The 22,731-nt window shown below is 44.5% G+C and overlaps 1 protein-coding gene across 1 annotated transcript in view; it reads right to left on the minus strand.

The window, feature by feature from the left end:
- LOC112251866 (serine/arginine repetitive matrix protein 4-like) overlaps nucleotides 1-21,301 on the minus strand; it is a 44,768-nt gene extending 23,467 nt beyond the window's left edge. The window contains exons 1-4 of the mRNA XM_024422795.2: nucleotides 21,158-21,301; nucleotides 12,105-12,197; nucleotides 8,122-8,214; nucleotides 5,840-5,917 (exon numbers count right to left, since the gene is read on the minus strand). Coding sequence (XP_024278563.2) covers nucleotides 5,840-5,917; nucleotides 8,122-8,214; nucleotides 12,105-12,197; nucleotides 21,158-21,198 — 305 coding nt within the window. The 5' untranslated portion in view covers nucleotides 21,199-21,301. The remainder of the gene's footprint in view (nucleotides 1-5,839; nucleotides 5,918-8,121; nucleotides 8,215-12,104; nucleotides 12,198-21,157) is intronic.
- Between the last annotated feature and the right edge of the window lie 1,430 nt (nucleotides 21,302-22,731).

Consider the following 22,731-nt stretch of genomic DNA (forward strand, 5'->3'; position numbering starts at 1 on the left):
ACCTAGCAGAGACTTGTAGATAACCTGTAGCCAGTGGGTTTGGCGACGAGTATGAAGCGGGGGACAGCCAACGAGAGCGTATATGTCGCAATGGTGAGTAGTGTATGGGGTTTTGGTGGCAAAACGGATGGCATTGTGATAGACTACATCCAGTTTGCTGAGTAGAGTGTTGGAGGCTATTTTATAGATGACATTGCCGAAGTCAAGGATAGGTAGGATGGTCAGTTTTACGAGGGTATGTTTGGCAGCATGAGTGAAGGAAGCTTTGTTGCGAAATAGGAAGCCGATTCTATGTTTAATTGTTGATTGGAGATGCTAATGTGAGTCTGGAAGGAGAGTTTACAGTCTAGCGGGACACCTAGGTATTTGTAGTTATCCACGTATTCTAAGTCAGAGCCGTCCAGAGTAGTGATGCTGGATGGGCGGGCAGGTGCGTGCAATGATCGGTTGAATAGCATGCATATTGTTTTATTTGCGTTTAAGAGCAGTTGGAGGCCACGGAAGGAGAGTTGTATGGCATTGAAGCTCGTTTGGAGGTTAGTTAAACACAGTGTCCAAAGAAGGGCCAGAATTATACAGAATGGTGTCGTCTGCGTAGAGGTGGATCAGAGAATCACCAGCAGCAAGAGCGACATCTTTGTTGTATACAGAGAAGAGAGTCGGCCTGAGAATTGAACCCTGTGGCACCCCCATAGAGACTGCCAGAGGTCCGGACAACAGGCCCTCCGGTTTGACACACTGAGCTCTATCAGAGAAGTAATTGGTGAACCAGGTGAGGCTACCATTTGAGAAACCAAGGCTGTTGAATCTCCTGATAAGAATGTGGTGATTGACAGAGTCGGAAGCCTTGGCCAGGTCGATGAATACAGCTGCACAGTAATGTATCTTATCGATGGCGGTTATGATATCGTTTAGGACCTTGAGCATGGCTGAGGTGCACCCATGACCAGCTCGGAAACCAGATTGCATAGCGGAAAAGGTATGATGTGATTCAAAATGATCATTAATCTGTTTGTTAACTTGGCTTTCGAAGACCTTAGAGATGCAGGGGAGGATAGATATAGGCCTGTAGCTGTTTGGGTCTAGAGTGTCTCCCCCTTTGAAGAGGGGGATGACCGCGGCAGCTTTCCAATCTTTGGGAATCTCAGACGATACGAAAGAGAGGTTGAACAGGCTAGTAATAGGGGTTGCAACAATTTCGGCAGATAATTTTAGAAAGAGAGGTTCCAGATTGTCTAGCCCAGCTGATTTGTAGGGGTCCAGATTTTGCAGCACTTTCAGACCATCAGCTATCTGGATGTGGGTGAAGGAGAAATGGTGGGGGCTTGGGCAGGTTGCTGTGGAGGGTACCGGGCAGTTGACCGGGGTAGGGGTAGCCAGGTGGAAAGCATGGCCAGCTGTAGAGAAATGCTTATTGAAATTCTCAATTATAGTGTATTTGTCAGTTGTAACAGTGTTTCCTAGCCTCAGAGCAGTGGGTAGCTGGGAGTAGGTGCTCTTATTCTCCATGGACTTTACAGTGTCCCAGAACTCTTTTGAGTTTGTACTGCAGGATGCAAATTTCTGTTTAAAAAAGCTAGCCTTAGCTTTCCTAACTGCCTGTGTATATTGGTTCCTAACTTCCCTGAAAAGTTGCATATCACGGGGGCTATTTGATGCTAATGCAGAACGCCACAGGATGTTTTTGTGCTGGTCAAGGGCAGACAGTTCTGGAGTGAACCAAGGGCTATATCTATTCCTGGTTCTACATTTTTTGAATGGGGAATGCCTATTTAAGATGGACGAGGAAGGCACTTTTAAAGAATAACCAGGCATCCTCTACTGTCGGGATGAGGTCAATGTCATTCCAGGATACCCCGGCCAGGTCGATTAGAAAGGCCTGCTCGCATAAGTGTTTTAGGGTGCGTTTGACAGTGATGAGGGGTGGTCGTTTGCTCGCAGACTCATTACGGATGCAGGCAATGAGGCAGTGATCGCTGAGATCTTGGTTGAAAACATCAGAGGTGTATTTGGAGGGCGAGTTAGTTAGGATGATATCTATGAGGGTGCCTGTGTTTACGGATTTGGGGTTATATCTGGTAGGTTCATTGATAAGTTGTGTGAGATTGAGGGCATCAAGCTTAGATTGTAGGATGGCCGGGGCATTAAGCATGTCCCAGTTTAGGTCACCTAGCAGCACGAGCTCAGAAGATAGATGGGGGGCAATCAAATCACATATGGTGTCAAGGACACAGCTGGGGGCAGAGGGTGGTCTATAGTAAGCTGCAACGGTGAGAGTCTTGTTTCTAGAAAGGTTCATTTTTAGAAGTAGAAGCTCAAATTGTTTGGGTACAGACCTGGATAGTAAGACAGAACTCTGCAGGTTATCTTTGCAGTAAATTGCAACACCGCCCCCGTTGGCAGTTCTATCTTGTCGGGGCTCCATGTGGTAAACCAGGCCAATTGGCAAAATATGTTTAGTGGCCGAAGAAATATGACCGAAGGGCCTCTTAAGCCAGCAGTCCAATGTGCTTTAGATAGCTAGCAGGCCGCAGATTAGCGGCTGTGCGTTTAGGGGTCGTTAGCTGCTATAATTCCAGGTGGGAAAAAATATATATAATAAAAATGTTTAAAAAAAATAAAATAAAAAAATAGGTTCAGAGATTGCAGTAGGAATCCGGAGATATGGAGAAGAATAATTCAGACTAGCTCTGGTTTGAGTCGCACTGTGCAGACTGGCGAGAGTTGTCTGGGATAAAGGTAGCTGATGACCGCTAGCAAAGGATTGCTGACTGCTAGCTAGTGGCTTCTGAATGTATTCGTTGGGACTCGTAACCCAACAGTCCGTTGTGCTCTAGACAGCTAGCGTTAGCTGCAGAGGACGGAGGGTGAAAAGGTTCAGAGCTTGCGATAGGAATCCGGGGATATGGAGAGAAAAATAGGTCCGGTATGCTCTGGTTGAATTGCGTTGTACAAACTGGTGAGAGCTTTCCGAGCTAGAGGTCAGCTGATGACCGTTAGCTGGCTAGTTTATGTTGGAGAGATTCCAGTAATAGAGGCAGAGAAAAATACTTTAGAGGAAAAGCAGGTCCACACCACATTGGGTGAGGCGGGTTGCAGGAGAGTATTTTGAAGCAAGGGTTTAGAAAAATATAAAAATATATGCGAAGAAAAATATATAAAAATATATATACATGGGACACGACAAGACGAAGGACAAATACGTCTGACTGCTACGCCATCTTGGAATCCACCATCCTAGACTCATTGGTGAGTCTGGAAAGGTACTTATTGTTAATGATGTTCATAGTGGAGACAGAAGACTAACAACTGTATGTGGAGCCAAACATGGTCAAGGTGTGTAGTGCTTTTGGTTTTGGTTAGACCAGGGAAAACATTCTCAGACATTCTCAGACACAGCCTGCAGCCAGAAAGTGCAGTTAGTTGAAAGTGCAACATTTGCTTGCAGATCAATCAGTTCCATCTGTAGAGATCCAGAAAGTGCCCACATGAAGGTCTGAGTCACCTCCTTTGAAAATCCCCTGACATCTGTTATGAGGAATGGATTCTCAATTAGAAGAAGGGGCTGCTGTCCAAGGCTGAAGCTGTCAAAGCGATTTCTGAAGTTTCCAATCAGAGTATCTATGAAGTCAACATGAGGAGAAACATCTCTCTCACCCTGAATCTGTTTCTGCACTTTTGTGAAGTGTGCTCAGTCTCCTTGAAGATCTTCCTTGAACACTTCCAGTTTCCTCTGGAAGGAGTGGACAGATGTCATCAAATCACAAACGGAGTTGTTCTTTCCCTGTAGTTTCATTTGGAGCTCATTAAGGTGTGATGTCTACTAAAATCACAAACGGAGTTGTTCTTTCCCTGTAGTTTCATTTGGAGCTCATTAAGGTGTGATGTCTACTAAAATCACAAACGGAGTTGTTCTTTCCCTGTAGTTTCATTTGGAGCTCATTAAGGTGTGATGTCTACTAAAATCACAAACGGAGTTGTTATTTCCCTGTAGTTTCATTTGGAGCTCATTAAGGTGTGACCAAAATTGAAAACTGTGTTGCCTTCTGACTCTTGAGCTGTACAAGGAAAGCTGTTATTTCCATTTATGGACCAAAAGCGTTCCAACACTCTACATTTACTGAGCCATCTTACGCTGTTGTGCAGCAGTAGGTCATTTGCATTTGCCTCAACTTCTTTCAGGAATTGTCTCAGCAGGCGATGTTGATGAGGATGCCCTGAGGAAGTTGATGAGTTTCATCATTGTATTCACACTTCAGCATACTCTTCTGACAGATTGGCGCACAGGACAGGCTGATGAATGACGAGGTGGTAGGCTGTGAGATCAGGGTTGTCCTCTTTCAGCCGTGCCACAGCTCCTCTCTCTCTCTTTCTGTCATGGCAGGGGCCCCGTCTGAGGTGATAGGGACCACTTGTTTTAGATCTATCCCCCTCTTTCTCATCATCTCCTTTATGACCATGTCTATGTCCTTTCCTCTTGTATGTGTCTCGAGTGGTGTTGCACCTAACAGGTCTTCACAGAATTCCTTCTTCTCTGTGTGGTAAGCTGAGCATTATCACTCACATCAGTAGATTCATCAACAGCATAATGCTCTGCATGGTGCACTCCGAGTAGCTCCATCACGCTGTGTTAATACATCCTCTGTTAGTATTTCACTCTTTCTTGCTGCTGTTGTACGTGACATTGTGATTTGCTTGATCTTTTCACACAGCTCGTCTCTTTGTTTATCGTCAAGTAAAGTTTCAACAGCATTCGTTACACTCCATCACCACTCCCCCGTCAGTAAATGGCTTCTGCTGTTGACCCAAAATCAAAGCAGTTTTTTTGGGAACATTCGTTTGCACGTTGTTGAGCAGTGAATGCATGGGAGAGGACTCTGGTGGACCGATCACACTGGGCTTTGAGTTAGTTTATTTTGCCTGTCCTCACGTCAGACTGCTGTGGATATGTTTGCTCAAAAGATCTGTGCTTCGTCTCGTAGTGGCACTTCACGTTGGCACTTTTTATTAGAGCCACGGTCTTTGAACATATCAGGCAGAGTGGTTTGACACTCGCTGCGGGAAGGATAAAGGCATATTTGTCTGTCCACTTCTCTTTGAAAGCTACATTTTCTGTATCGACTTTCCTCATTTTTGTGCATAGCATTCTATAATTTCTCCTTTCGCTTCCGTTTTTGCTTCTCTTGCTGTCTCTCTCTCTCTAACAACATCAGTCTCCTAACATGCATTGTAAACATTGCTTTGATTGGCTGAGTTTCATGAAGTGATTTAAATAACGCACGTGATTGGACAACACACAGTAGTATGGGGCGCTGTCTTGGACCTTCCCAGCTGCGCTGAGCCAGCACAGTATGTGTACATTGAAAAAAAGGGTTGCTTCATCAGTATTTAATTTAACAATTATTCATGACAAATGTGTCGAGGTCCAGATAGAACCTTCTGCCAATTGTGCTCCTCTGCTTTAAAGGATCATGTTTATCTTTCCTCGCAGCTTCTGGTCGTAGCAGAAGGATGGCTTTACTACAGTGGTTCCCAACCTTTTTCAGGTAATGTACCACCAACGGAATTTTGCTCTTAATGAGTACCCCTAAAGTACCCCGTCATGTGCATTTTACCAGTAGGCCTATGGTAAAATGCAGTCTTCTGACGTATGCCCTGTGAATAGGCCAAGAACCCCCATGGGTCCTTGAAGAACCCCCATGGGTCCCCACTTGGGAGCCACTGGTTTATAATAGCAGGAGAGGGAAACGGATGGCTAGAAGAGAGATTGGGCTGTGGAAAATGTACTGTGATGGAAAGATATATGTTCCTGAATTGATGAGAAATCACATTGACCAACCTTTTCTTATGCTTTCGATCATCCTTCCTCTTATGTTTCAAACTAGAAGAGCTGTGCTTTGTCTTTTTAGAGGTGTACCTGGAAAATAAAAAATAATTGGTTATTGTTGCTGACACTTCCACTAGTTCTTTTCCATTTATTTGAGGGAGAGGCCTGCTATTAAAACTAACTCAGCCACTGCCCTCCGACATCATACATTAGTGATGTAGTAGATCAGTTGGAGTATAATATAAAGTCTATAATATATGTTTTTGTTATTGCCAAAGTAATCTTGCGTGGCAGACCCATAGGGTGTCTTCTGGTGAAATAAATTTTTCTTCAAAGTAACTCATTTCAATACTGATCAACAACAACATTACGATGTAGGAAGTAGCTACCTGTGGAATTTGACATTATGACATGATACAGCAAGTAGCTACCAGTTACGTTTGACAGTATTTTTATTTTTTTTATTTATTTCACCTTTATTTAACCAGGTAGGCCAGTTGAGAACAAGTTATCATTTACAAATGTGACCTGGCCAAGATAAAGCAAAGCAGTGCGACACAAACAACAACACAGAGTTATACATGGGATAAACAAACGTAAAGTCGATAATACAATAGAAAAATCTATATACAGTGTGTGCAAATGTAGTAAGATTAGGGAGGTAAGGCAATAAATAGGTCATAGTGGTGAAATAATTACATTTTAGCATTAACACTGGAGTGATAGATGTACAAATGATGAGGTGAAAGTAGAGATACTGGGGTGCAAAGAGAAAAACATAATATTATGGGGGTGAGGTAGTTGGATGGTCTATTTACAGATGGGCTATGTACAGGTGTAATGATCGGTAGCTGCTCTGACAGCTGATGCTTAAAGTTAGTGAGGGAGATATAAGTCTCCAGCTTCAGTGAATTTTGTAATTCGTTCCAGTCATTGGCAGCAGACAACTGGATGGAAAGGCGGCCATATGAGGAGTTGGCTTTGGGGATGACCAGTGAAATATACCTGCTGGAACGTGAGTTACGGGTGGGTGTTGCTATGATGACCAGTGAGCTGAGATACGGTGAGGCTTTACCTAGCAGAGGCTTATAGATGACCTGGAGCCAGTGGGTTTGGCGACGAATATGGAGCGAGAGCCAACCAACAAGAGCATGCAGGTTGAAGTGGTGGGTAGTATATGGGGCTTTGGTGACAAAATGGATGGCACTGTGATAGACTACATCCAATTTGCTGAGTAGAGTGTTGGAGGCTATTTTGTAAATGACATCGCCGAAGTCAAGGATCGGTAGGATAGTCAGTTCTACGAGGGTATGTTTGGCAGCATGAGTGAAGGAGGCTTTGTTGCAAAATAGGAAGCCAATTCTAGATTTAATTTTGGATTGGAGATGCTTAATGTGAGTCTGGAAGGAGAGTTTACAGTCTAACCAGATACCTAGGTGTTTGTAGTTGTGCACATATTCTAAGTCAGAACTGTCCAGAGTAGTGATGTTAGTCGGGCAGGCAGGTGCGAGCAATGGTCGGTTGAGGAGCATGCATTTAGTTTTACTTGCATTTAAAAGCAGTTGGAGGCCACGGAAGGAGAGTTGTATGGCATTGAAGCTCGTTTGGAGGTTAGTTAACACAGTGTCCAAAGAAGGGCCAGAATTATACAGAATGGTGTCGTCTGCGTAGAGTTGGATCAGAGAATCACCAGCAGCAAGAGCGACATCATTGATATATACAGAAAAGAGTCAGCCCGAGAATTGAAACCTGTGGCATTGAGACTGCCAGAGGTCCGGACAACAGGCCCTCCGATTTGACACACTGAACTCTGTCTAAGAAGTAGTTGGGGATCCAGGCGAGGCAGTCATTTGAGAAACCAAGGCTATTGAGTCTGCTGATAAGAATACAGTGATTGACAGAGTCGAAAGCCTTGGCCAGGTCGATGAAAACGGCCTCACAGTATTGTCTTTTATCGATGGCGGTTATGATATCAGTTAGGACCTTGAGCGTGGCTGAGGTGCACCCATGACCAGCTCGGAAACCGGATTGCACAGTGGAGAAGGGGTTGATTGGTCGGATTATGTCATCGGATTTGAAATGGTCGGTAATCTGTTTGTTTAATTGGCTTTTGAAGACTTTAGAAAGGCAGGGCCGGATGGATATAGGTCTGTAACAGTTTGGGTCTAGTGTGTCTCCCCCTTTGAAGACAGGATACAGGAAGTAGCTACCTGTTGCATTTGACAGAATGATATGATACAGGAAGTAGGTACCTGTGGAGTTTCACATTATGACATGAAACAGGAAGCAGCTACCTGTGGCGTTTGCTTTTCTTAGAGCTCTTGCTTTTCTTAGAGCTCTTCTTCTTTTTCTTCTTCCTCACCGGAGACAGACTGTAGTACGGAGACCTATGACAGAAACCCCCAAAAACATTATCACCACGCACGCACACACACACACACACACACACACACACACACACACACACACACACACACACCACCATGATCTAAAAGCACTCTTCTATCAAAGCTGATAATATCCCTCTCTCTCTCTGTGTGCGTCTCTAAAATGTCAGTTTGCTCAGAGAACAGTTAGAACATGTCTAGAAATAGACCCATCACACCGGGCCACCATAGTGCTGGTTTCACTAGGCCACCATAGTGCTGGTTCCACTAGGCCACCATAGTGCTGGTTTCACTAGGCCACCATAGTGCTGGTTCCACTAGGCCACCATAGTGCTGGTTCCACTAGGCCACCATAGTGCTGGTTCCACTAGGCCACCATAGTGCTGCTTCCACTAGGCCACCATAGTGCTGGTTCCACTAGGCCACCATAGTGCTGGTTCCACTAGGCCACCAGAATGCTGGCTTCACCTGGCCACCATAGTGCTGGTTTCACTAGGCCACCATAGTGCTGGTTTCACTAGGCCACCATAGTGCTGGTTTCACTAGGCCACCATAGTGCTGGTTTCACTAGGCCACCATAGTGCTGGTTTCACTAGGCCACCAGAGTGCTGGTTTCACTAGGCCACCATAGTGCTGGTTTCACTAGACCACCATAGTGCTGGTTTCACTAGGCCATCATAGTGCTGGTTTCACTAGGCCATCATAGTGATGGTTTCACGAGGCCATCATAGTGCTGGTTTCAAAAGACCATCATAGTGCTGGTTTCAATATGCCATAATAGTGCTGGATTCACTAGGCCATCATAGTGATGGTTTCACTAGGCCATCATAGTGATGGTTTCACTAGGCCATCATAGTGATGGTTTCACTAGGCCACCATAGTGCTGGTTTCACTAGGCCACCATAGTGCTGGTTTCACTAGACCACCATAGTGCTGGTTTCACTAGGCCATCATAGTGCTGGTTTCACTAGGCCATCATAGTGATGGTTTCACGAGGCCATCATAGTGCTGGTTTCACTAGGCCATCATAGTGCTGGTTTCAAAAGACCATCATAGTGCTGGTTTCAATATGCCATAATAGTGATGGTTTCACTAGGCCATCATAGTGATGGTTTCACTAGGCCATCATAGTGCTGGTTTCACTAGGCCATCATAGTGCTGGTTTCACTAGGCCATCATAGTGATGGTTTCACTAGGCCATCATAGTGATGGTTTCACTAGGCCATCATAGTGCTGGTTTCACTAGGCCATCATAGTGCTGGTTTCAAAAGGCCATCATAGTGCTGGTTTCACTAGTCCCTCATAGTGCTGGTTTCACTAGTCCACCACATCATAGTGATGGTTTCAATAGGCCACCACAGTGCTGGTTTCACTAGGCCACCACATCATAGTGATGGTTTCAATAGGCCATCACAGTGCTGGTTTCAATAGGCCACCATAGTGCTGATTTCACTAGGCCACCACATCATAGTGATGGTTTCAATAGGCCACCACATCATACTGATGGTTTCAATAGGCCACCAAATCATAGTGATGGTTTCAATAGGCCACCACAGTGCTGGTTTCAATAGGCCATCATAGTGCTGGTTTCACTAGGCCATCATAGTGATGGTTTCACGAGGCCATCATAGTGCTGGTTTCAAAAGACCATCATAGTGCTGGTTTCAATATGCCATAATAGTGCTGGATTCACTAGGCCATCATAGTGATGGTTTCACTAGGCCATCATAGTGATGGTTTCACTAGGCCATCATAGTGATGGTTTCACTAGGCCACCATAGTGCTGGTTTCACTAGGCCACCATAGTGCTGGTTTCACTAGACCACCATAGTGCTGGTTTCACTAGGCCATCATAGTGCTGGTTTCACTAGGCCATCATAGTGATAGTTTCACGAGGCCATCATAGTGCTGGTTTCACTAGGCCATCATAGTGCTGGTTTCAAAAGACCATCATAGTGCTGGTTTCAATATGCCATAATAGTGATGGTTTCACTAGGCCATCATAGTGATGGTTTCACTAGGCCATCATAGTGCTGGTTTCACTAGGCCATCATAGTGCTGGTTTCACTAGGCCATCATAGTGATGGTTTCACTAGGCCATCATAGTGATGGTTTCACTAGGCCATCATAGTGCTGGTTTCACTAGGCCATCATAGTGCTGGTTTCAAAAGGCCATCATAGTGCTGGTTTCACTAGTCCCTCATAGTGCTGGTTTCACTAGTCCACCACATCATAGTGATGGTTTCAATAGGCCACCACAGTGCTGGTTTCACTAGGCCACCACATCATAGTGATGGTTTCAATAGGCCATGACAGTGCTGGTTTCAATAGGCCACCATAGTGCTGATTTCACTAGGCCACCACATCATAGTGATGGTTTCAATAGGCCACCACATCATACTGATGGTTTCAATAGGCCACCAAATCATAGTGATGGTTTCAATAGGCCACCACAGTGCTGGTTTCAATAGGCCATCATAGTGCTGGTTTCACTAGGCCATCATAGTGCTGGTTTCACTAGGCCATCATAGTGCTGGTTTTACTAGGCCATCATAGTGATGGTTTCACTAGGCCATCATAGTGATGGTTTCACTAGGCCATCATAGTGCTGGTTTCACTAGGCCATCATAGTGCTGGTTTCAAAAGGCCATCATAGTGCTGGTTTCACTAGGCCATCATAGTGATGGTTTCACTAGGCCACCATAGTGCTGGTTTCACTAGGCCACCACATCATAGTGATGGTTTCAATAGGCCATCACAGTGCTGGTTACAATAGGCCACCATAGTGCTGGTTTCACTAGGCCACCACATCATAGTGATGGTTTCAATAGGCCACCACATCATAGTGATGGTTTCAATAGGCCACCACAGTGCTGGTTTCACTAGGCCACCACATCATAGTGATGGTTTCAATAGTCCACCACATCATAGTGATGGTTTCAATAGGCCACCACAGTGCTGGTTTCAATAGGCCATCATTGTGCTGGTTTCAATAGGCCATTATAGTGCTGGTTTCACTAGGCCATCATAGTGCTGGTTTCAATAGGCCATCATAGTGATGGTTTCACTAAGCCATCACAGTACTGGTTTCACTAGGCCACCCGAGTGCTGGTTTCACTAAGCCATCATAGTGATGGTTTCACTAGGCCATCTTAGTGCTGGTTTCAATAGACCACCACAGTGCTGGTTTCAATAGGCCACCATAGTGCTGGTTTCACTAGGCCACCACATCATAGTGATGGTTTCAATAGGCCATCATAGTGCTGGTTTCAATAGGCCACCATAGTGCTGGTTTCACTAAGCCATCACAGTACTGGTTTCACTAGGCCACCCGAGTGCTGGTTTCACTAGGCCATCATTGTGCTGGTTTCAATAGGCCATTATAGTGCTGGTTTCACTAGGCCATCATAGTGCTGGTTTCAATAGGCCATCATAGTGATGGTTTCACTAAGCCATCACAGTACTGGTTTCACTAGGCCACCCGAGTGATGGTTTCACTAGGCCATCTTAGTGCTGGTTTCAATAGGCCACCACAGTGCTGGTTTCAATAGGCCACCATAGTGCTGGTTTCACTAGGCCACCACATCATAGTGATGGTTTCAATAGGCCATCATAGTGCTGGTTTCAATAGGCCACCATAGTGCTGGTTTCACTAAGCCATCACAGTACTGGTTTCACTAGGCCACCCGAGTGCTGGTTTCACTAGGCCATCATAGTGATGGTTTCACTAGGCCATCAAAGTGATGGTTTCACTAGGCCATCATAGTGACGGTTTCACTAGGCCATCATAGTGCTGGTTTCAATAGGCCATCATTGTGATGGTTTCAGTAGGCCATCATAGTGCTGGTTTCACTAGGCCAACAGAGTGCTGGTTTAATTTATGAACTGACCTTTCCCTCTTCCTCTTTCTCTCCGATTTCCTCCTCTTCTTCTTCCCCTTGGAAGCGTGGGGCCGAGGGGAAAGATCGTCATCAAACAACACACTGCAACAGGAGAGAGACAGGGATGGACAGGGTTACCAATGTGTTCTCCTCAGGGAGACTAAGGTTTCTGCAGTACTGTATGAGACTCCTGCAGGACACCTGTATACAGGGACTCTGTATGCTAACAGCATTGCCGATCAACTATATTTGGGGCCACACAGGAATGTTTATAAAATAAATCCAACGTGAAAAATAGAAAATAGTTCCAACGTGACCAACTGACAAAAATGTTTGATACATGTTCACTTAAAGCTCAGACACCAATAAGTTTGCCTGTCGAGAGTACTTAGCACCTCTGAACGGTGTCGGCAATCAAACTCTTTTGTGTTCACACAGCAAAGACCTTGAAGTCGTCAGACACTCGACCTTGTTAAAATACTCCAAACCAGAAGATGGCAATAGCGTTGTTTTGCAATGCATATCCATGCGTATTGCTTGTGGTCTAGATTCCAAGCTATCTGCCCTGTATCTATTTTATACAAAGCCCTTGTTGTTACTAGCCAGATGGCCACAGCTAGATAACTACTAATTTATTTCACTCTCCATAATCCTATACTGCCAGTGCCAGCCCATAGCCAAATGTTTAGCTAGCTAGCGAACATTAGCATATTCGCTAGCTAGCACAACATAGCTAGGTAGACAGCTAAGACACTGCACAAACGCAGCAGCCAACACAGGAGCTGTTTCATGAAAACTAGCTAATCCATTGTGATTGAATTATAATGTCTATACTAGCTAAAGTGGGTAGCTATCTTGGAGGAAGTATTTAGTGTTGTGTGCATTGCGTCTGTGCACTTAGCTAGCCACCATTCCATAGCCTACAATGCAAATTACATGTAATGGTTCATGTATGGATGTACGGAGAAAATGCCCTCTTATATCCTATTTTATTTTTTGGGGCTCTTCCAACATGGGGGATCGTGCTCTCTGATTGGCTCAAAGTCAAGTTGTTGGCCACTGACGAGCATCAGCAGTCAAGAACAGTTGCACATAATCGAAAAGGCAGTGAACGGGCTATTACAGCTTCACAACAGCCAGGGCCCTCAGCTAACTTCACAGCAATTAGATCAGGGAGTAGTGGAAATGTAGCCATGATGAATTTACATTCCTGCTTAGAGCTTATGGCAAGGTGCTCTTTATTTTAATTCATTTTTAAATTTCTCCGTTATTTACCAAGGTAGGCAAGTTTAGAACAAGTTCTCATTTACAAATGCGACCTGGCCAAGATAAAGCAATGCAGTGTGACACAAACAACACAGAGTTACACATGGGATAAACAAACCTACAGTCGATAACGCAATAGAAAAGTATATATACAGTGTGTGCAAATGTAGTAAGATTAGGGAGGTAAGGCAATAAATAGGCCATAGTGGTGAAATAATTACAATTTAGCAATTAAACACTGGAGTGATAGATGTGCAGAAGATGAATGTACAAGCAGAGATACTGGGGTGCAAAGGAGCAATAAATAAATAACAATATGGGAATGAGGTAGTTGGGTGGGCTATTTACAGATGGGCTATGTACAGGTGCAATGATCGGTAAGCTGCTCTGACAGATGATGCTTAAAGTTAGCGAGGGAGATATAAGACTCCAGCTTCAGTGATTTTTGCAATTCGTTCCAGTCATTGGCAGCAGGGAAGGAAAGGAGGCCATGTGAGGAGTTGGCTTTGGGGATGACCAGTGAAATATACCTGCTGGAACGTGTGCTACGGGTGGGTGCTGCTATGGTGACCAGTGAGCTGAGATAAGGTGGGACTTCACCTAGCAAAGACTTATAGATGACTTAGAGCCAGTGGGTTTGGTGACGAATATGAAGCGAGGGCCAGCCAACGAGAGCATAGAGGTCGCAGTGGTGGGTAGTATATGGGGCTTTGGTGACGAAACGGATGGCACTGTGATTGACGACATCCAATTTGCTGAGTAGAGTGTCGGAGGCTATTTTGTAAATAACATCGCCGAAGTCAAGGATCAGTAGGATGGTCAGATCTACGAGGGTATGTTTGGCAGTATGAGTGAAGGATGCTTTGTTGCAAAATAGAAAGCCGATTCTAGATTTAATTTTGGATTGGAGATGCTTAATGTGAGTCTGGAAGGAGAGTTTACAGTCTAACCAGACACCTAGGTATTTTTAGTTGTCCACACAATTTTTAGTTGTCCACAAGTCAGAACCGTCCAGGGTAGTGATGCTGGACGGGTGGGCGGGTGCAGGCAGCGATCGGTTGAAGAGCATGCATTTAGTTTTACTTGCATTTAAGAGCAGTTGGAGGCCACGGACGGAGTGTTGTATGGCATTGAAGATTGTCTGGAGGTTTGTTAACACAGTGTCCAAAGAAGGGCCAGAAGTATACAGAATGGTGTCGTCTGCGTAGAGGTGGATCAGAGAATCACCAGCAGCAAGACCGACATCATTGATGTAGACAGAGAAAAGAGTCGGTCCAATAATTGAACCCTGTGGCACCCCTATAAAGACTGCCAGAGGTCCGGACAACAGGCCTTCCGATTTGACACACTAAACTCTATCTGAGAAGTAGTTGGTGAACCAGGCGAGGCAGTCATTTGAGAAGCCAAGGCTATTGAGTCTGCCGTTAAGAATGCGGTGATTGACAGAGTGGAAAACCTTGGCCAGGTCGATGAAGACGGCTGCACAGTATTGTCTTTTATCAATGGTGGTTATGATATCGTTTAGGACCTTGAGCGTGGCTGAGGTGTACCCATGACCAGCTCGGAAACCAGATTGCATAGTGGAGAAGGTATGGTGGGATTCAAAATGGCCGGTGATCTGTTCATTAACTTGGCTTTCGAAGACCTTAGAGATGCAGGGTAGGATAGATATAGGTCTGTAAAAGTTTGGGTCTAGAGTGTCTCCCCCTTTGAGGAGGGGGATGACTGGGGCAGATTTCCAATCTTTAGGGATCTCAGACGATACGAAAGAGTGGTTAAACAGGCTAGTAATAGGGGTTGCAACAATTGCGATGGATATTTTTAGAAAGAGAGGGTCCAGATTGTCTAGCCCAGCTGATTTGTACAGATTTTGCAACTCTTTCAGAACATCAGCTATCTGGATTTTGGTGAAGGAGAAATGGGGAGGCTTGAGCAAGTTGCTGTGGGGGGTGCAGAGCTGTTGACCGGGGTAGGGGTACCCAGCCAGGTGGAAAGCATGGGCAGCCGTAGAAAAATGCTTATTGAAATTCTCAATTATCATAGATTTATCGGTGGTGACAATGTTTCCTTGCCTCAGTGCAGTGGGCAGTGGGCAGTGGGCAGTGGTCTTATTCTCCATGGACTTTACAGTGTCCAGTAACTTTTGGGAGTTTGTGCTACAAGATGCAAATTTCTGTTTGAAGCTAGCCTTTGCTTTCCTAACTGCCTGTGTATATTGGTTCCTAACTTCCCTGAAAAGTTGCATATCGCGGGGGCTATTCCATGCGAATGCAGTACGCCACATGATGTTTTTATGCTGGTCAAGGGCAGTCACTTTTTTTTTTTTTTGGGGGGGGGTCATCTCAGTCCGCCCCTCCCAGACATTGCCTTTCCACCCGTAGAATGTTAATTTGTCAATATAAAGATGTAACTCTTGTCGAAGCCCATCTGTCTCTCAAGATGAACGCTCATGAAAGGTCCACTTAATTTTCTCTCTGCAAATGGCTGATGCGTCGTGGCGACGAGGCCCTTTGAAGCACCAACAGACTGGTGGGAGTGAGAAAGAGAGGGAGTAAGTGAGACAAAGAGAGTGAGAAAGGAACAGAGAGATGTATGTGCAAGAAAGGGTGTTTTATCTGCGATTCATTTGGACAGCTTTGCATTGGTTTCTATAATGAGGTATTAAATGAGCGTTCTATGAAAAAGTGGAGAGTGTGTCATGGAGGAGATCAATTGGGTTGGACTCGCTGTGTGTTTATATCACTGGTGGTTGAGGTGTAAATATGTTTGGCAAGCGAAGTGATGCTGAGAGAGAGAGCAGTCACAGGTTTGTCATACACACAGTACAGAGAGGTACACACACACACACACACACACACACACACGGGTACAGTATGCATACAGTACATGCCCGCCTGCCCACACAAACATAAACATGCACTTGTACTAGTGAATGCAGATATTGTCTACATTTGGTTGCTGGCAGAGCACTTTGTGCATATAGATGTCAAACATTTCAAATGTGTAATCAGAGCCGTCAATACAGAGCAGGTAAAACACTGTTGATTTACAAATTAGCATCGTCCCTGAAAACTGTAAACACACGTAGTCTCTAACAGTGTCTGAGTGGCTCTAAGCATCATGCTGTGATGCAACAGGGTTCTCAGTGCACACAGGCAGGGCAAGGTTTTTCTTCAAATATATATTTGTTATCATTTGTTTCCCTGAGCCTCCGTTTGCCATTGAAATGCTCAGTCTGATCGTATGGGCATGTTGATACAAATGTACATATATTTACATACACAGCCCTGATTGGCGGATAGGATCGTAGACTCTAGAGCCTACCCCGCTTACCCCTTCAAAGTAGGAGGATACATATGCAAATAAAATATGACTGGTCATTGGTCAGAATAATCAGATTGTGATGTCATGCCGTCATTCGGATGGGACGTTAAACGGGTGTCCTGACTTTCTGTGGTCACTAAAGATCCTATGGCACTTATCGTTAGAGTAGGGGTGGTAACCCTGGTATCCTGGCTAAATTCCCAATCTGGCCCTCATACCATCACGGTCACCTAAATCATCCCCAGTTTTCAAATGGCTCAGCCATCCCCCTCCTCTCCCCTGTAGCTATTCCCCAGGTCGTTGCTAAAAATGACAATGTGTTACCTGGTAAAATAAGGTTGAAATACAAATTTAAAATAAAAATGGTGTGGGTCAAAAAGTCCATCCCACCTGAACAGGCTGAAACTCCAGGTGTTTCTGTCCTTACGCTAAAAGGGTATTGTCCTCATTTTCACCATTTCAGTGTTATTTCAACCTCATAGTCTGGAAATATGTTTTGTTTTTTTTGTTCTTATTTTTATTTTATTTTACAGGAAAATCTCGTTTTTGACTGTACTGTACATATTAAAGGTTAGGATTGGGGACTGGTAATCTAATCCTAGATCTGTAGTTAAGAGTCATTTCTGGTTAGGCAATAAAGCATGATATGGTGATTGAATAAAATAAAGATGGATGAAACAGTCATAGAGATTTGTTGTATTTGCTCCAACTGTAGTAACCTTGTCCTTGAAGATCAACTGCTAATCAAAAAGGTAGCTAGCTATATGTACAACATTAGCTAGACATCTACAGAAACGACTGCAGTCAGAGACAATTTCCATAGATCACAAGAGATGAATCTGAGGTGAGTCGGTTGATGTCAGTGGTTTCGCCATCATAGCCCTCTATCTTTCAATGAGCGGTTTGGTTTTAGCTCCTGTCCTCTCTCCTTAGCTCTCTGACCTTCAGGGAACAGCCATGATAAACAGACCTCTGATGGAGGCCATTACTTCAAGCTGTCAGCTAGTGGTGCACAGAGATAGGACAAGGTTAAGTGGCTTGCTCAAGGTCACATTGGCAGATTTTTCAACACGTTGTCTCTGGGTTTCAAACCATCAACCTTTCAGTTATTTTGCCCAACACTTTTAACCGATAGACTACCTACCACCCCGCAGGTTTACTACTTCCTTCCCACTAGCATCCCCTGATTGTCCAATGAAAACACTCAAAACAGAATCAGGCAAGGATGGGCATAGGTGTTTTTCCTCACTATGTGACCTGCCCCCCAAAAAACTACTGGCCTTAGTCATTGATCAAAACACTTTTTTTTTTACTTCTCAGAAATTAAAAGTTCTCCACCATGAATAATTGATTTTATCCAGATTCTTATCATGTGTAAAATATGTTATAATAATCATCAGAAAAACATCAGACTGTTTCATGTTGCTCATTTGCTCTCTCTTGCTCTCCTCTCTCTCCCCTGCTCCCCTGTTCCTCTCTCCTGCTCCCTCCTCTCTCCCCTACCCTCCTCACTCTCCCCCCTCTCTCCCCTGTCCTCCTCACTCTCCCCCTGACACTCCTCTCTCTCTCCCCCTGATCTCCTCTCTCTCCCCTGCTCTCCTCTCTCCCCTACCCTCCTCACTCTCCCCCTGACACTGCTCTCTCTCTCCCCTGCTCTCCTCTCTCTCCCCTGCTCTCCTCTCTCTCCCCTGCTCTCCTCTCTCTCCCCTGCTCGCCTGTTCCTCTCTCCTGGTCTCTTCTCTCTCCCCTGCCCTCCTCACTCTCCCCCTGACACTCCTCTCTCTCTCCCCCCTGATCTCCTCTCTCCCCGGCTCTCCTCTCTCCCCCCTGATCTCCTCTCTCCCCTGCTCTCCTCTCTCTCTCTGCTAATCAAATAAAATAAAATAAAATGAAAGTTTATTGGTTGCTGTCACACCCTGACCATAGAGAGCTGTGGGGTGGCAGGGTAGCCTAGTGGTTAGAGCGTTGGACTAGTAACCGGAAGGTTGCAAGTTCAAACCCCCAAGTTGACAAAGTACAAATCTGTCATTCTGCCCCTGAACAGGTAGTTAACCCACTGTTCTTTGGCTGTTGTTGTAAATAAGAATTTGTTCTTAACTGACTTGCCTGGTAAAATAAAATAAAAATGTAATTAAAAAAATCTGTTGTTTGGGGCGTGACAGTGACTAGGGTGGTTTATCTAGGTGATTTTTACATCTATGTTGGCCTGGTATGGTTCCCAAACAGAGGCAGCTGTTTATCGTTGGGCAGCCATTACCCCTTTGTACTTTGTGGGATCTTGACTATGTTATAGTCTGTGAGCATATTAGCAGCTTCACGTTTCGTTTTGTTCGTTTATTATTTTGTTTTGAGGTCCACATAGCAATAAAGATGTGGAACCAAGATCACGCTGCACTTTGGTCCAGTTATTATGATGATTGTGACAGTTGCGTACACAGATTTGCAGATGTTATTGCAGGTGAAGCGAAATGCTTGTGTTTCTAGCTCCAACAGTGCTGTAATACATAGCAATAAAAAATACACACATAAACCCCCCCGCCCAAAAGAAAATAAGTTCTATATGATGTGCCATGCCAAGAATACAGTATTTATACCGAATACAAATATTATGTATGTAAAGTGTTGGTCCCATGTTTCACCATCAAAATGGCGCCGGAGGAGATGCTGCCATTATGAGTTTTTTTCACGATATTTGAAAATGATTTTCTATGTAATGTTTCTGCAACCGTATCTTATGGAAGAAAAGAGCTTCTGGATATCAGGACAGCCATCACTCACCTCGGATTAGACGTAGATTTCTTCAACAACAACAACAACAAGCAGGACTCACAAGAGGGCAGACATCCCAATTATTCGCAAAAGAAAAAAGACGCAGAGTATGAAGAGTTGTATGTCTCGTCCGGACGCGCAGAAGGCAACTAGGAAAGCTGTCGTTACCGTCAATATTACTGGCCAACGTGCTGGGCAATAAACTAGACGAGGTACGATCACAAACATCTCCTACACATTTCCTGATGAACTTAGTCACCATGTCCGTGTATTCGTTGATGTTATTTTCAGAGACTACCCAGAACATATCCCAGTCTGCGTGATCAAAACAATTTTGAAGCATGGATTCCAATTGGTCAGACCAGCATTGAATAGACCTTAGCACAGGTACTTCCTGTTTGAGTTTCTGCCTATAGGAAGGGTGGAGCAAAATGGAGTGGTGATCAGATTTGCTAAAGGGAGGGCGGGGGAGGGCCTTGTAGACATTTTGATGAGTTGAGTAGCAGTGGTCCAATGTTTTTCCAGTTCCAGTACGACAGTTAATGTGTTGGTAGCGTTTTCCTCAGATTTGCTTTGTTAAAATCACCAGCTACAATGAATGCGGCTTCAAGATAGTAGTAGTTCTTTAAGGGCCGTCGTGGTATCGGCTTGAGGGGGAATATACACTGCTGTGACTACAACCGAAGATAATTCTCTTGGGAGGAAATAGGGTCGGCATTTGATTGTGAGGTATTCTAGGTCGGGTGAACAAAAGGACTTGAGTTTCTGTATGTTATCACAATCAACCATGAGTAGTTAATCATGGAACATACACCCACGCCCTTCTTCTTCCTGGAGAGTTCTTATTCTTGTCTGCACAATGAACCCAGCTGGCTGTATGGACGGGGACAGTATATCCCGAGAGAGCCATGTTTCCGTGAAACAGTATGCTACAATCCCTGATGTCTCTTTGGAAGGAGATCCTCACCCTGAGCTCATCTACTTTATTATCCAGAGGCTGAACATTAGCGAGTAATACACTCAGGAGCGGTGGCTGGTGTGCACGCCTCCTGAGTCCGACTAGAAGTCCACTCCGAATGCCTCTTTACCACCGGCGGGGTTTTGGATCAGCCTCTGGAATAAGTTTAATTGCCCTGGGGGGTACGAACAAAGGATCCAATTCAGGAAGGTCGTATTCCCGCTCTGATATCCAAAAGTTCTTTCAAGGTTGTATGTAATAACACAAAAACATTTCTGGGCTAATAATGGAAGAAATAACACACAAAAAAACGAAATACTGCAAAGTTTCTGAGGAGCTAGAAGCAGATTTTCCATATCTGTTGACGCCATCTTGATAACTTGCACAGTTGCACAATTGAATGCATTCAACTGAATTGTGTCTCCCACATTTAACCCAACCCCATCTGAATTCGAGATGAGGGGGTGGCTGCCTTAACCTGTAAACCCATGTCATCAGCGCATAGGGAGCAGTTGTTGAGGGTTAAATGCCTTACTCAATTGCAGAACGGCAGATTGTTGGTTACTGGCCCAACGCTCTTAACTGCTAGGTCTGTTCGAACAGTCGTGCCAAAGAAAGCTGGGTAACTTTGTGTTAGAAAAAAAAACAGAAGACAAATGTTAAATTCTCAAACCCACTTATCTGCAACGACTGCTCACCTTCACTATTTGAAAAATAGTGAATACATGTAGTCAAAGGCACTCACCTCCGCGTCCGATGAGAGCTGCCATGTTTGCGTCTTCCCATGTCTCTAATGCATCCATTTCTGTCTGTGGTTGTGTCCAACTTGGTGTCTGCTGCCTCGGCATTCCTCCCATCAGCCTTGAGTGGCTGGCATGTTGTTGTCTCAGTGCTGTGGATAGATAGAAAAAAAAAATAAGAAAAAGGATTCTCTCTCTCTCTCTCTCTCTCTCTCTCTCTCTCTCTCTCTCAAAGAATTCATATGCCTTGACTTATTCCACATTTTGCTAAATATATTTTCGTTTCACCCATCTACACACAATACCCCATAATGATGAAGTTACATTTTAGAAATGTTTGCTAATATATTCCAAATTCCAAGTTAAATACAGAAATCAAATTTGTATAAGTATTCACACCCCTGAGTCAGTACATTGTAGAAGCACCTTTGCCTGCGATTACAGCTGTGAGTCTTTCTGGGTAAATCTTTAAGAGCTTTCCACACCTGGATTGTGCAACATTGCCATTATTATTTTCAAAATTCATGATGATGCATTTGTTCTTTGCCAAGATAATCCATCCACCTGACAGGTGTGGCATATCAAGAAGCTAAACAGCATGATAATTACACAGGTGCACCTTGTGCTGGGGGCAATGAACAGATGTTTCAGGTTTTGAGGGAGCGCACAATTGGTATGCTGACTGCAGGAATGTCCTCTGAGGATGGATCAACATCATTGTAGTTATTCTAGAATGTTAACCTAATTGACAGACTCAAATGAAGGAAGTGTGGCAAAGCAATTCCCTTTTGTTCTGAATACAAAGTGCTAGGTTTGGGGCAAATCCAAACCAGCGCATTATTGACAACCACATTCCATATCTTCAAGCATAATGGTGGCTTGAAAATTCAATTTTCAATTCACTTCCCTCCGGCTAAAGACATCTTCCTCTCCCTCTACTAAAGACAGCCTCCTCTCCCTCTACTAAAGACAGCTTCCTCTCCCTCTACTAAAGACAGCCTCCTCTCCCTCTACTAAAGACAGCTTCCTCTTCCTCTACTAAAGACAGCTTCCTCTTCCTCTACTAAAGACAGCCCCCTCTTCCTCTAGTAAAGTCAGCCTCCTCTCCCTCTACTAAAGACAGCCTCCTCTCCCTCTACTAAAGACAGCCTCCTCTCCCTCTACTAAAGACAGCTTCCTCTTCCTCTACTAAAGACAGCTTCCTCTTCCTCTACTAAAGACAGCCCCCTCTTCCTCTAGTAAAGTCAGCCTCCTCTCCCTCTAGTAAAGTCAGCCTCCTCAGACATGGGCGAGAACCCACAGAAATGCATCCCAAATGGCACCCTATACCCTATGTAGTTCACTACTTTTGACCAGAGCCCTATAAAGTACACTACTTTTGACCAGATCCCTGTAGTGCACTAACTAAATAGGGTGCCGTTTGGGATGCAGATCCTAGATAACACCAGCGATCAGCTATTCCTCATTCAAATGAGCTGTCAGTTGAAATGCAGTTATTTACATGCTTCAGTTGTCCTGACATCTTCTGAAATTATTTTTTGCATCTCAAAGTCTCAAGGTTGGCAGGCGTAGCAATGGG

This window comes from Oncorhynchus tshawytscha, linkage group LG12 (genome assembly GCF_018296145.1).
Source record: "Oncorhynchus tshawytscha isolate Ot180627B linkage group LG12, Otsh_v2.0, whole genome shotgun sequence".
Lineage (NCBI taxonomy): Eukaryota > Metazoa > Chordata > Actinopteri > Salmoniformes > Salmonidae > Oncorhynchus > Oncorhynchus tshawytscha.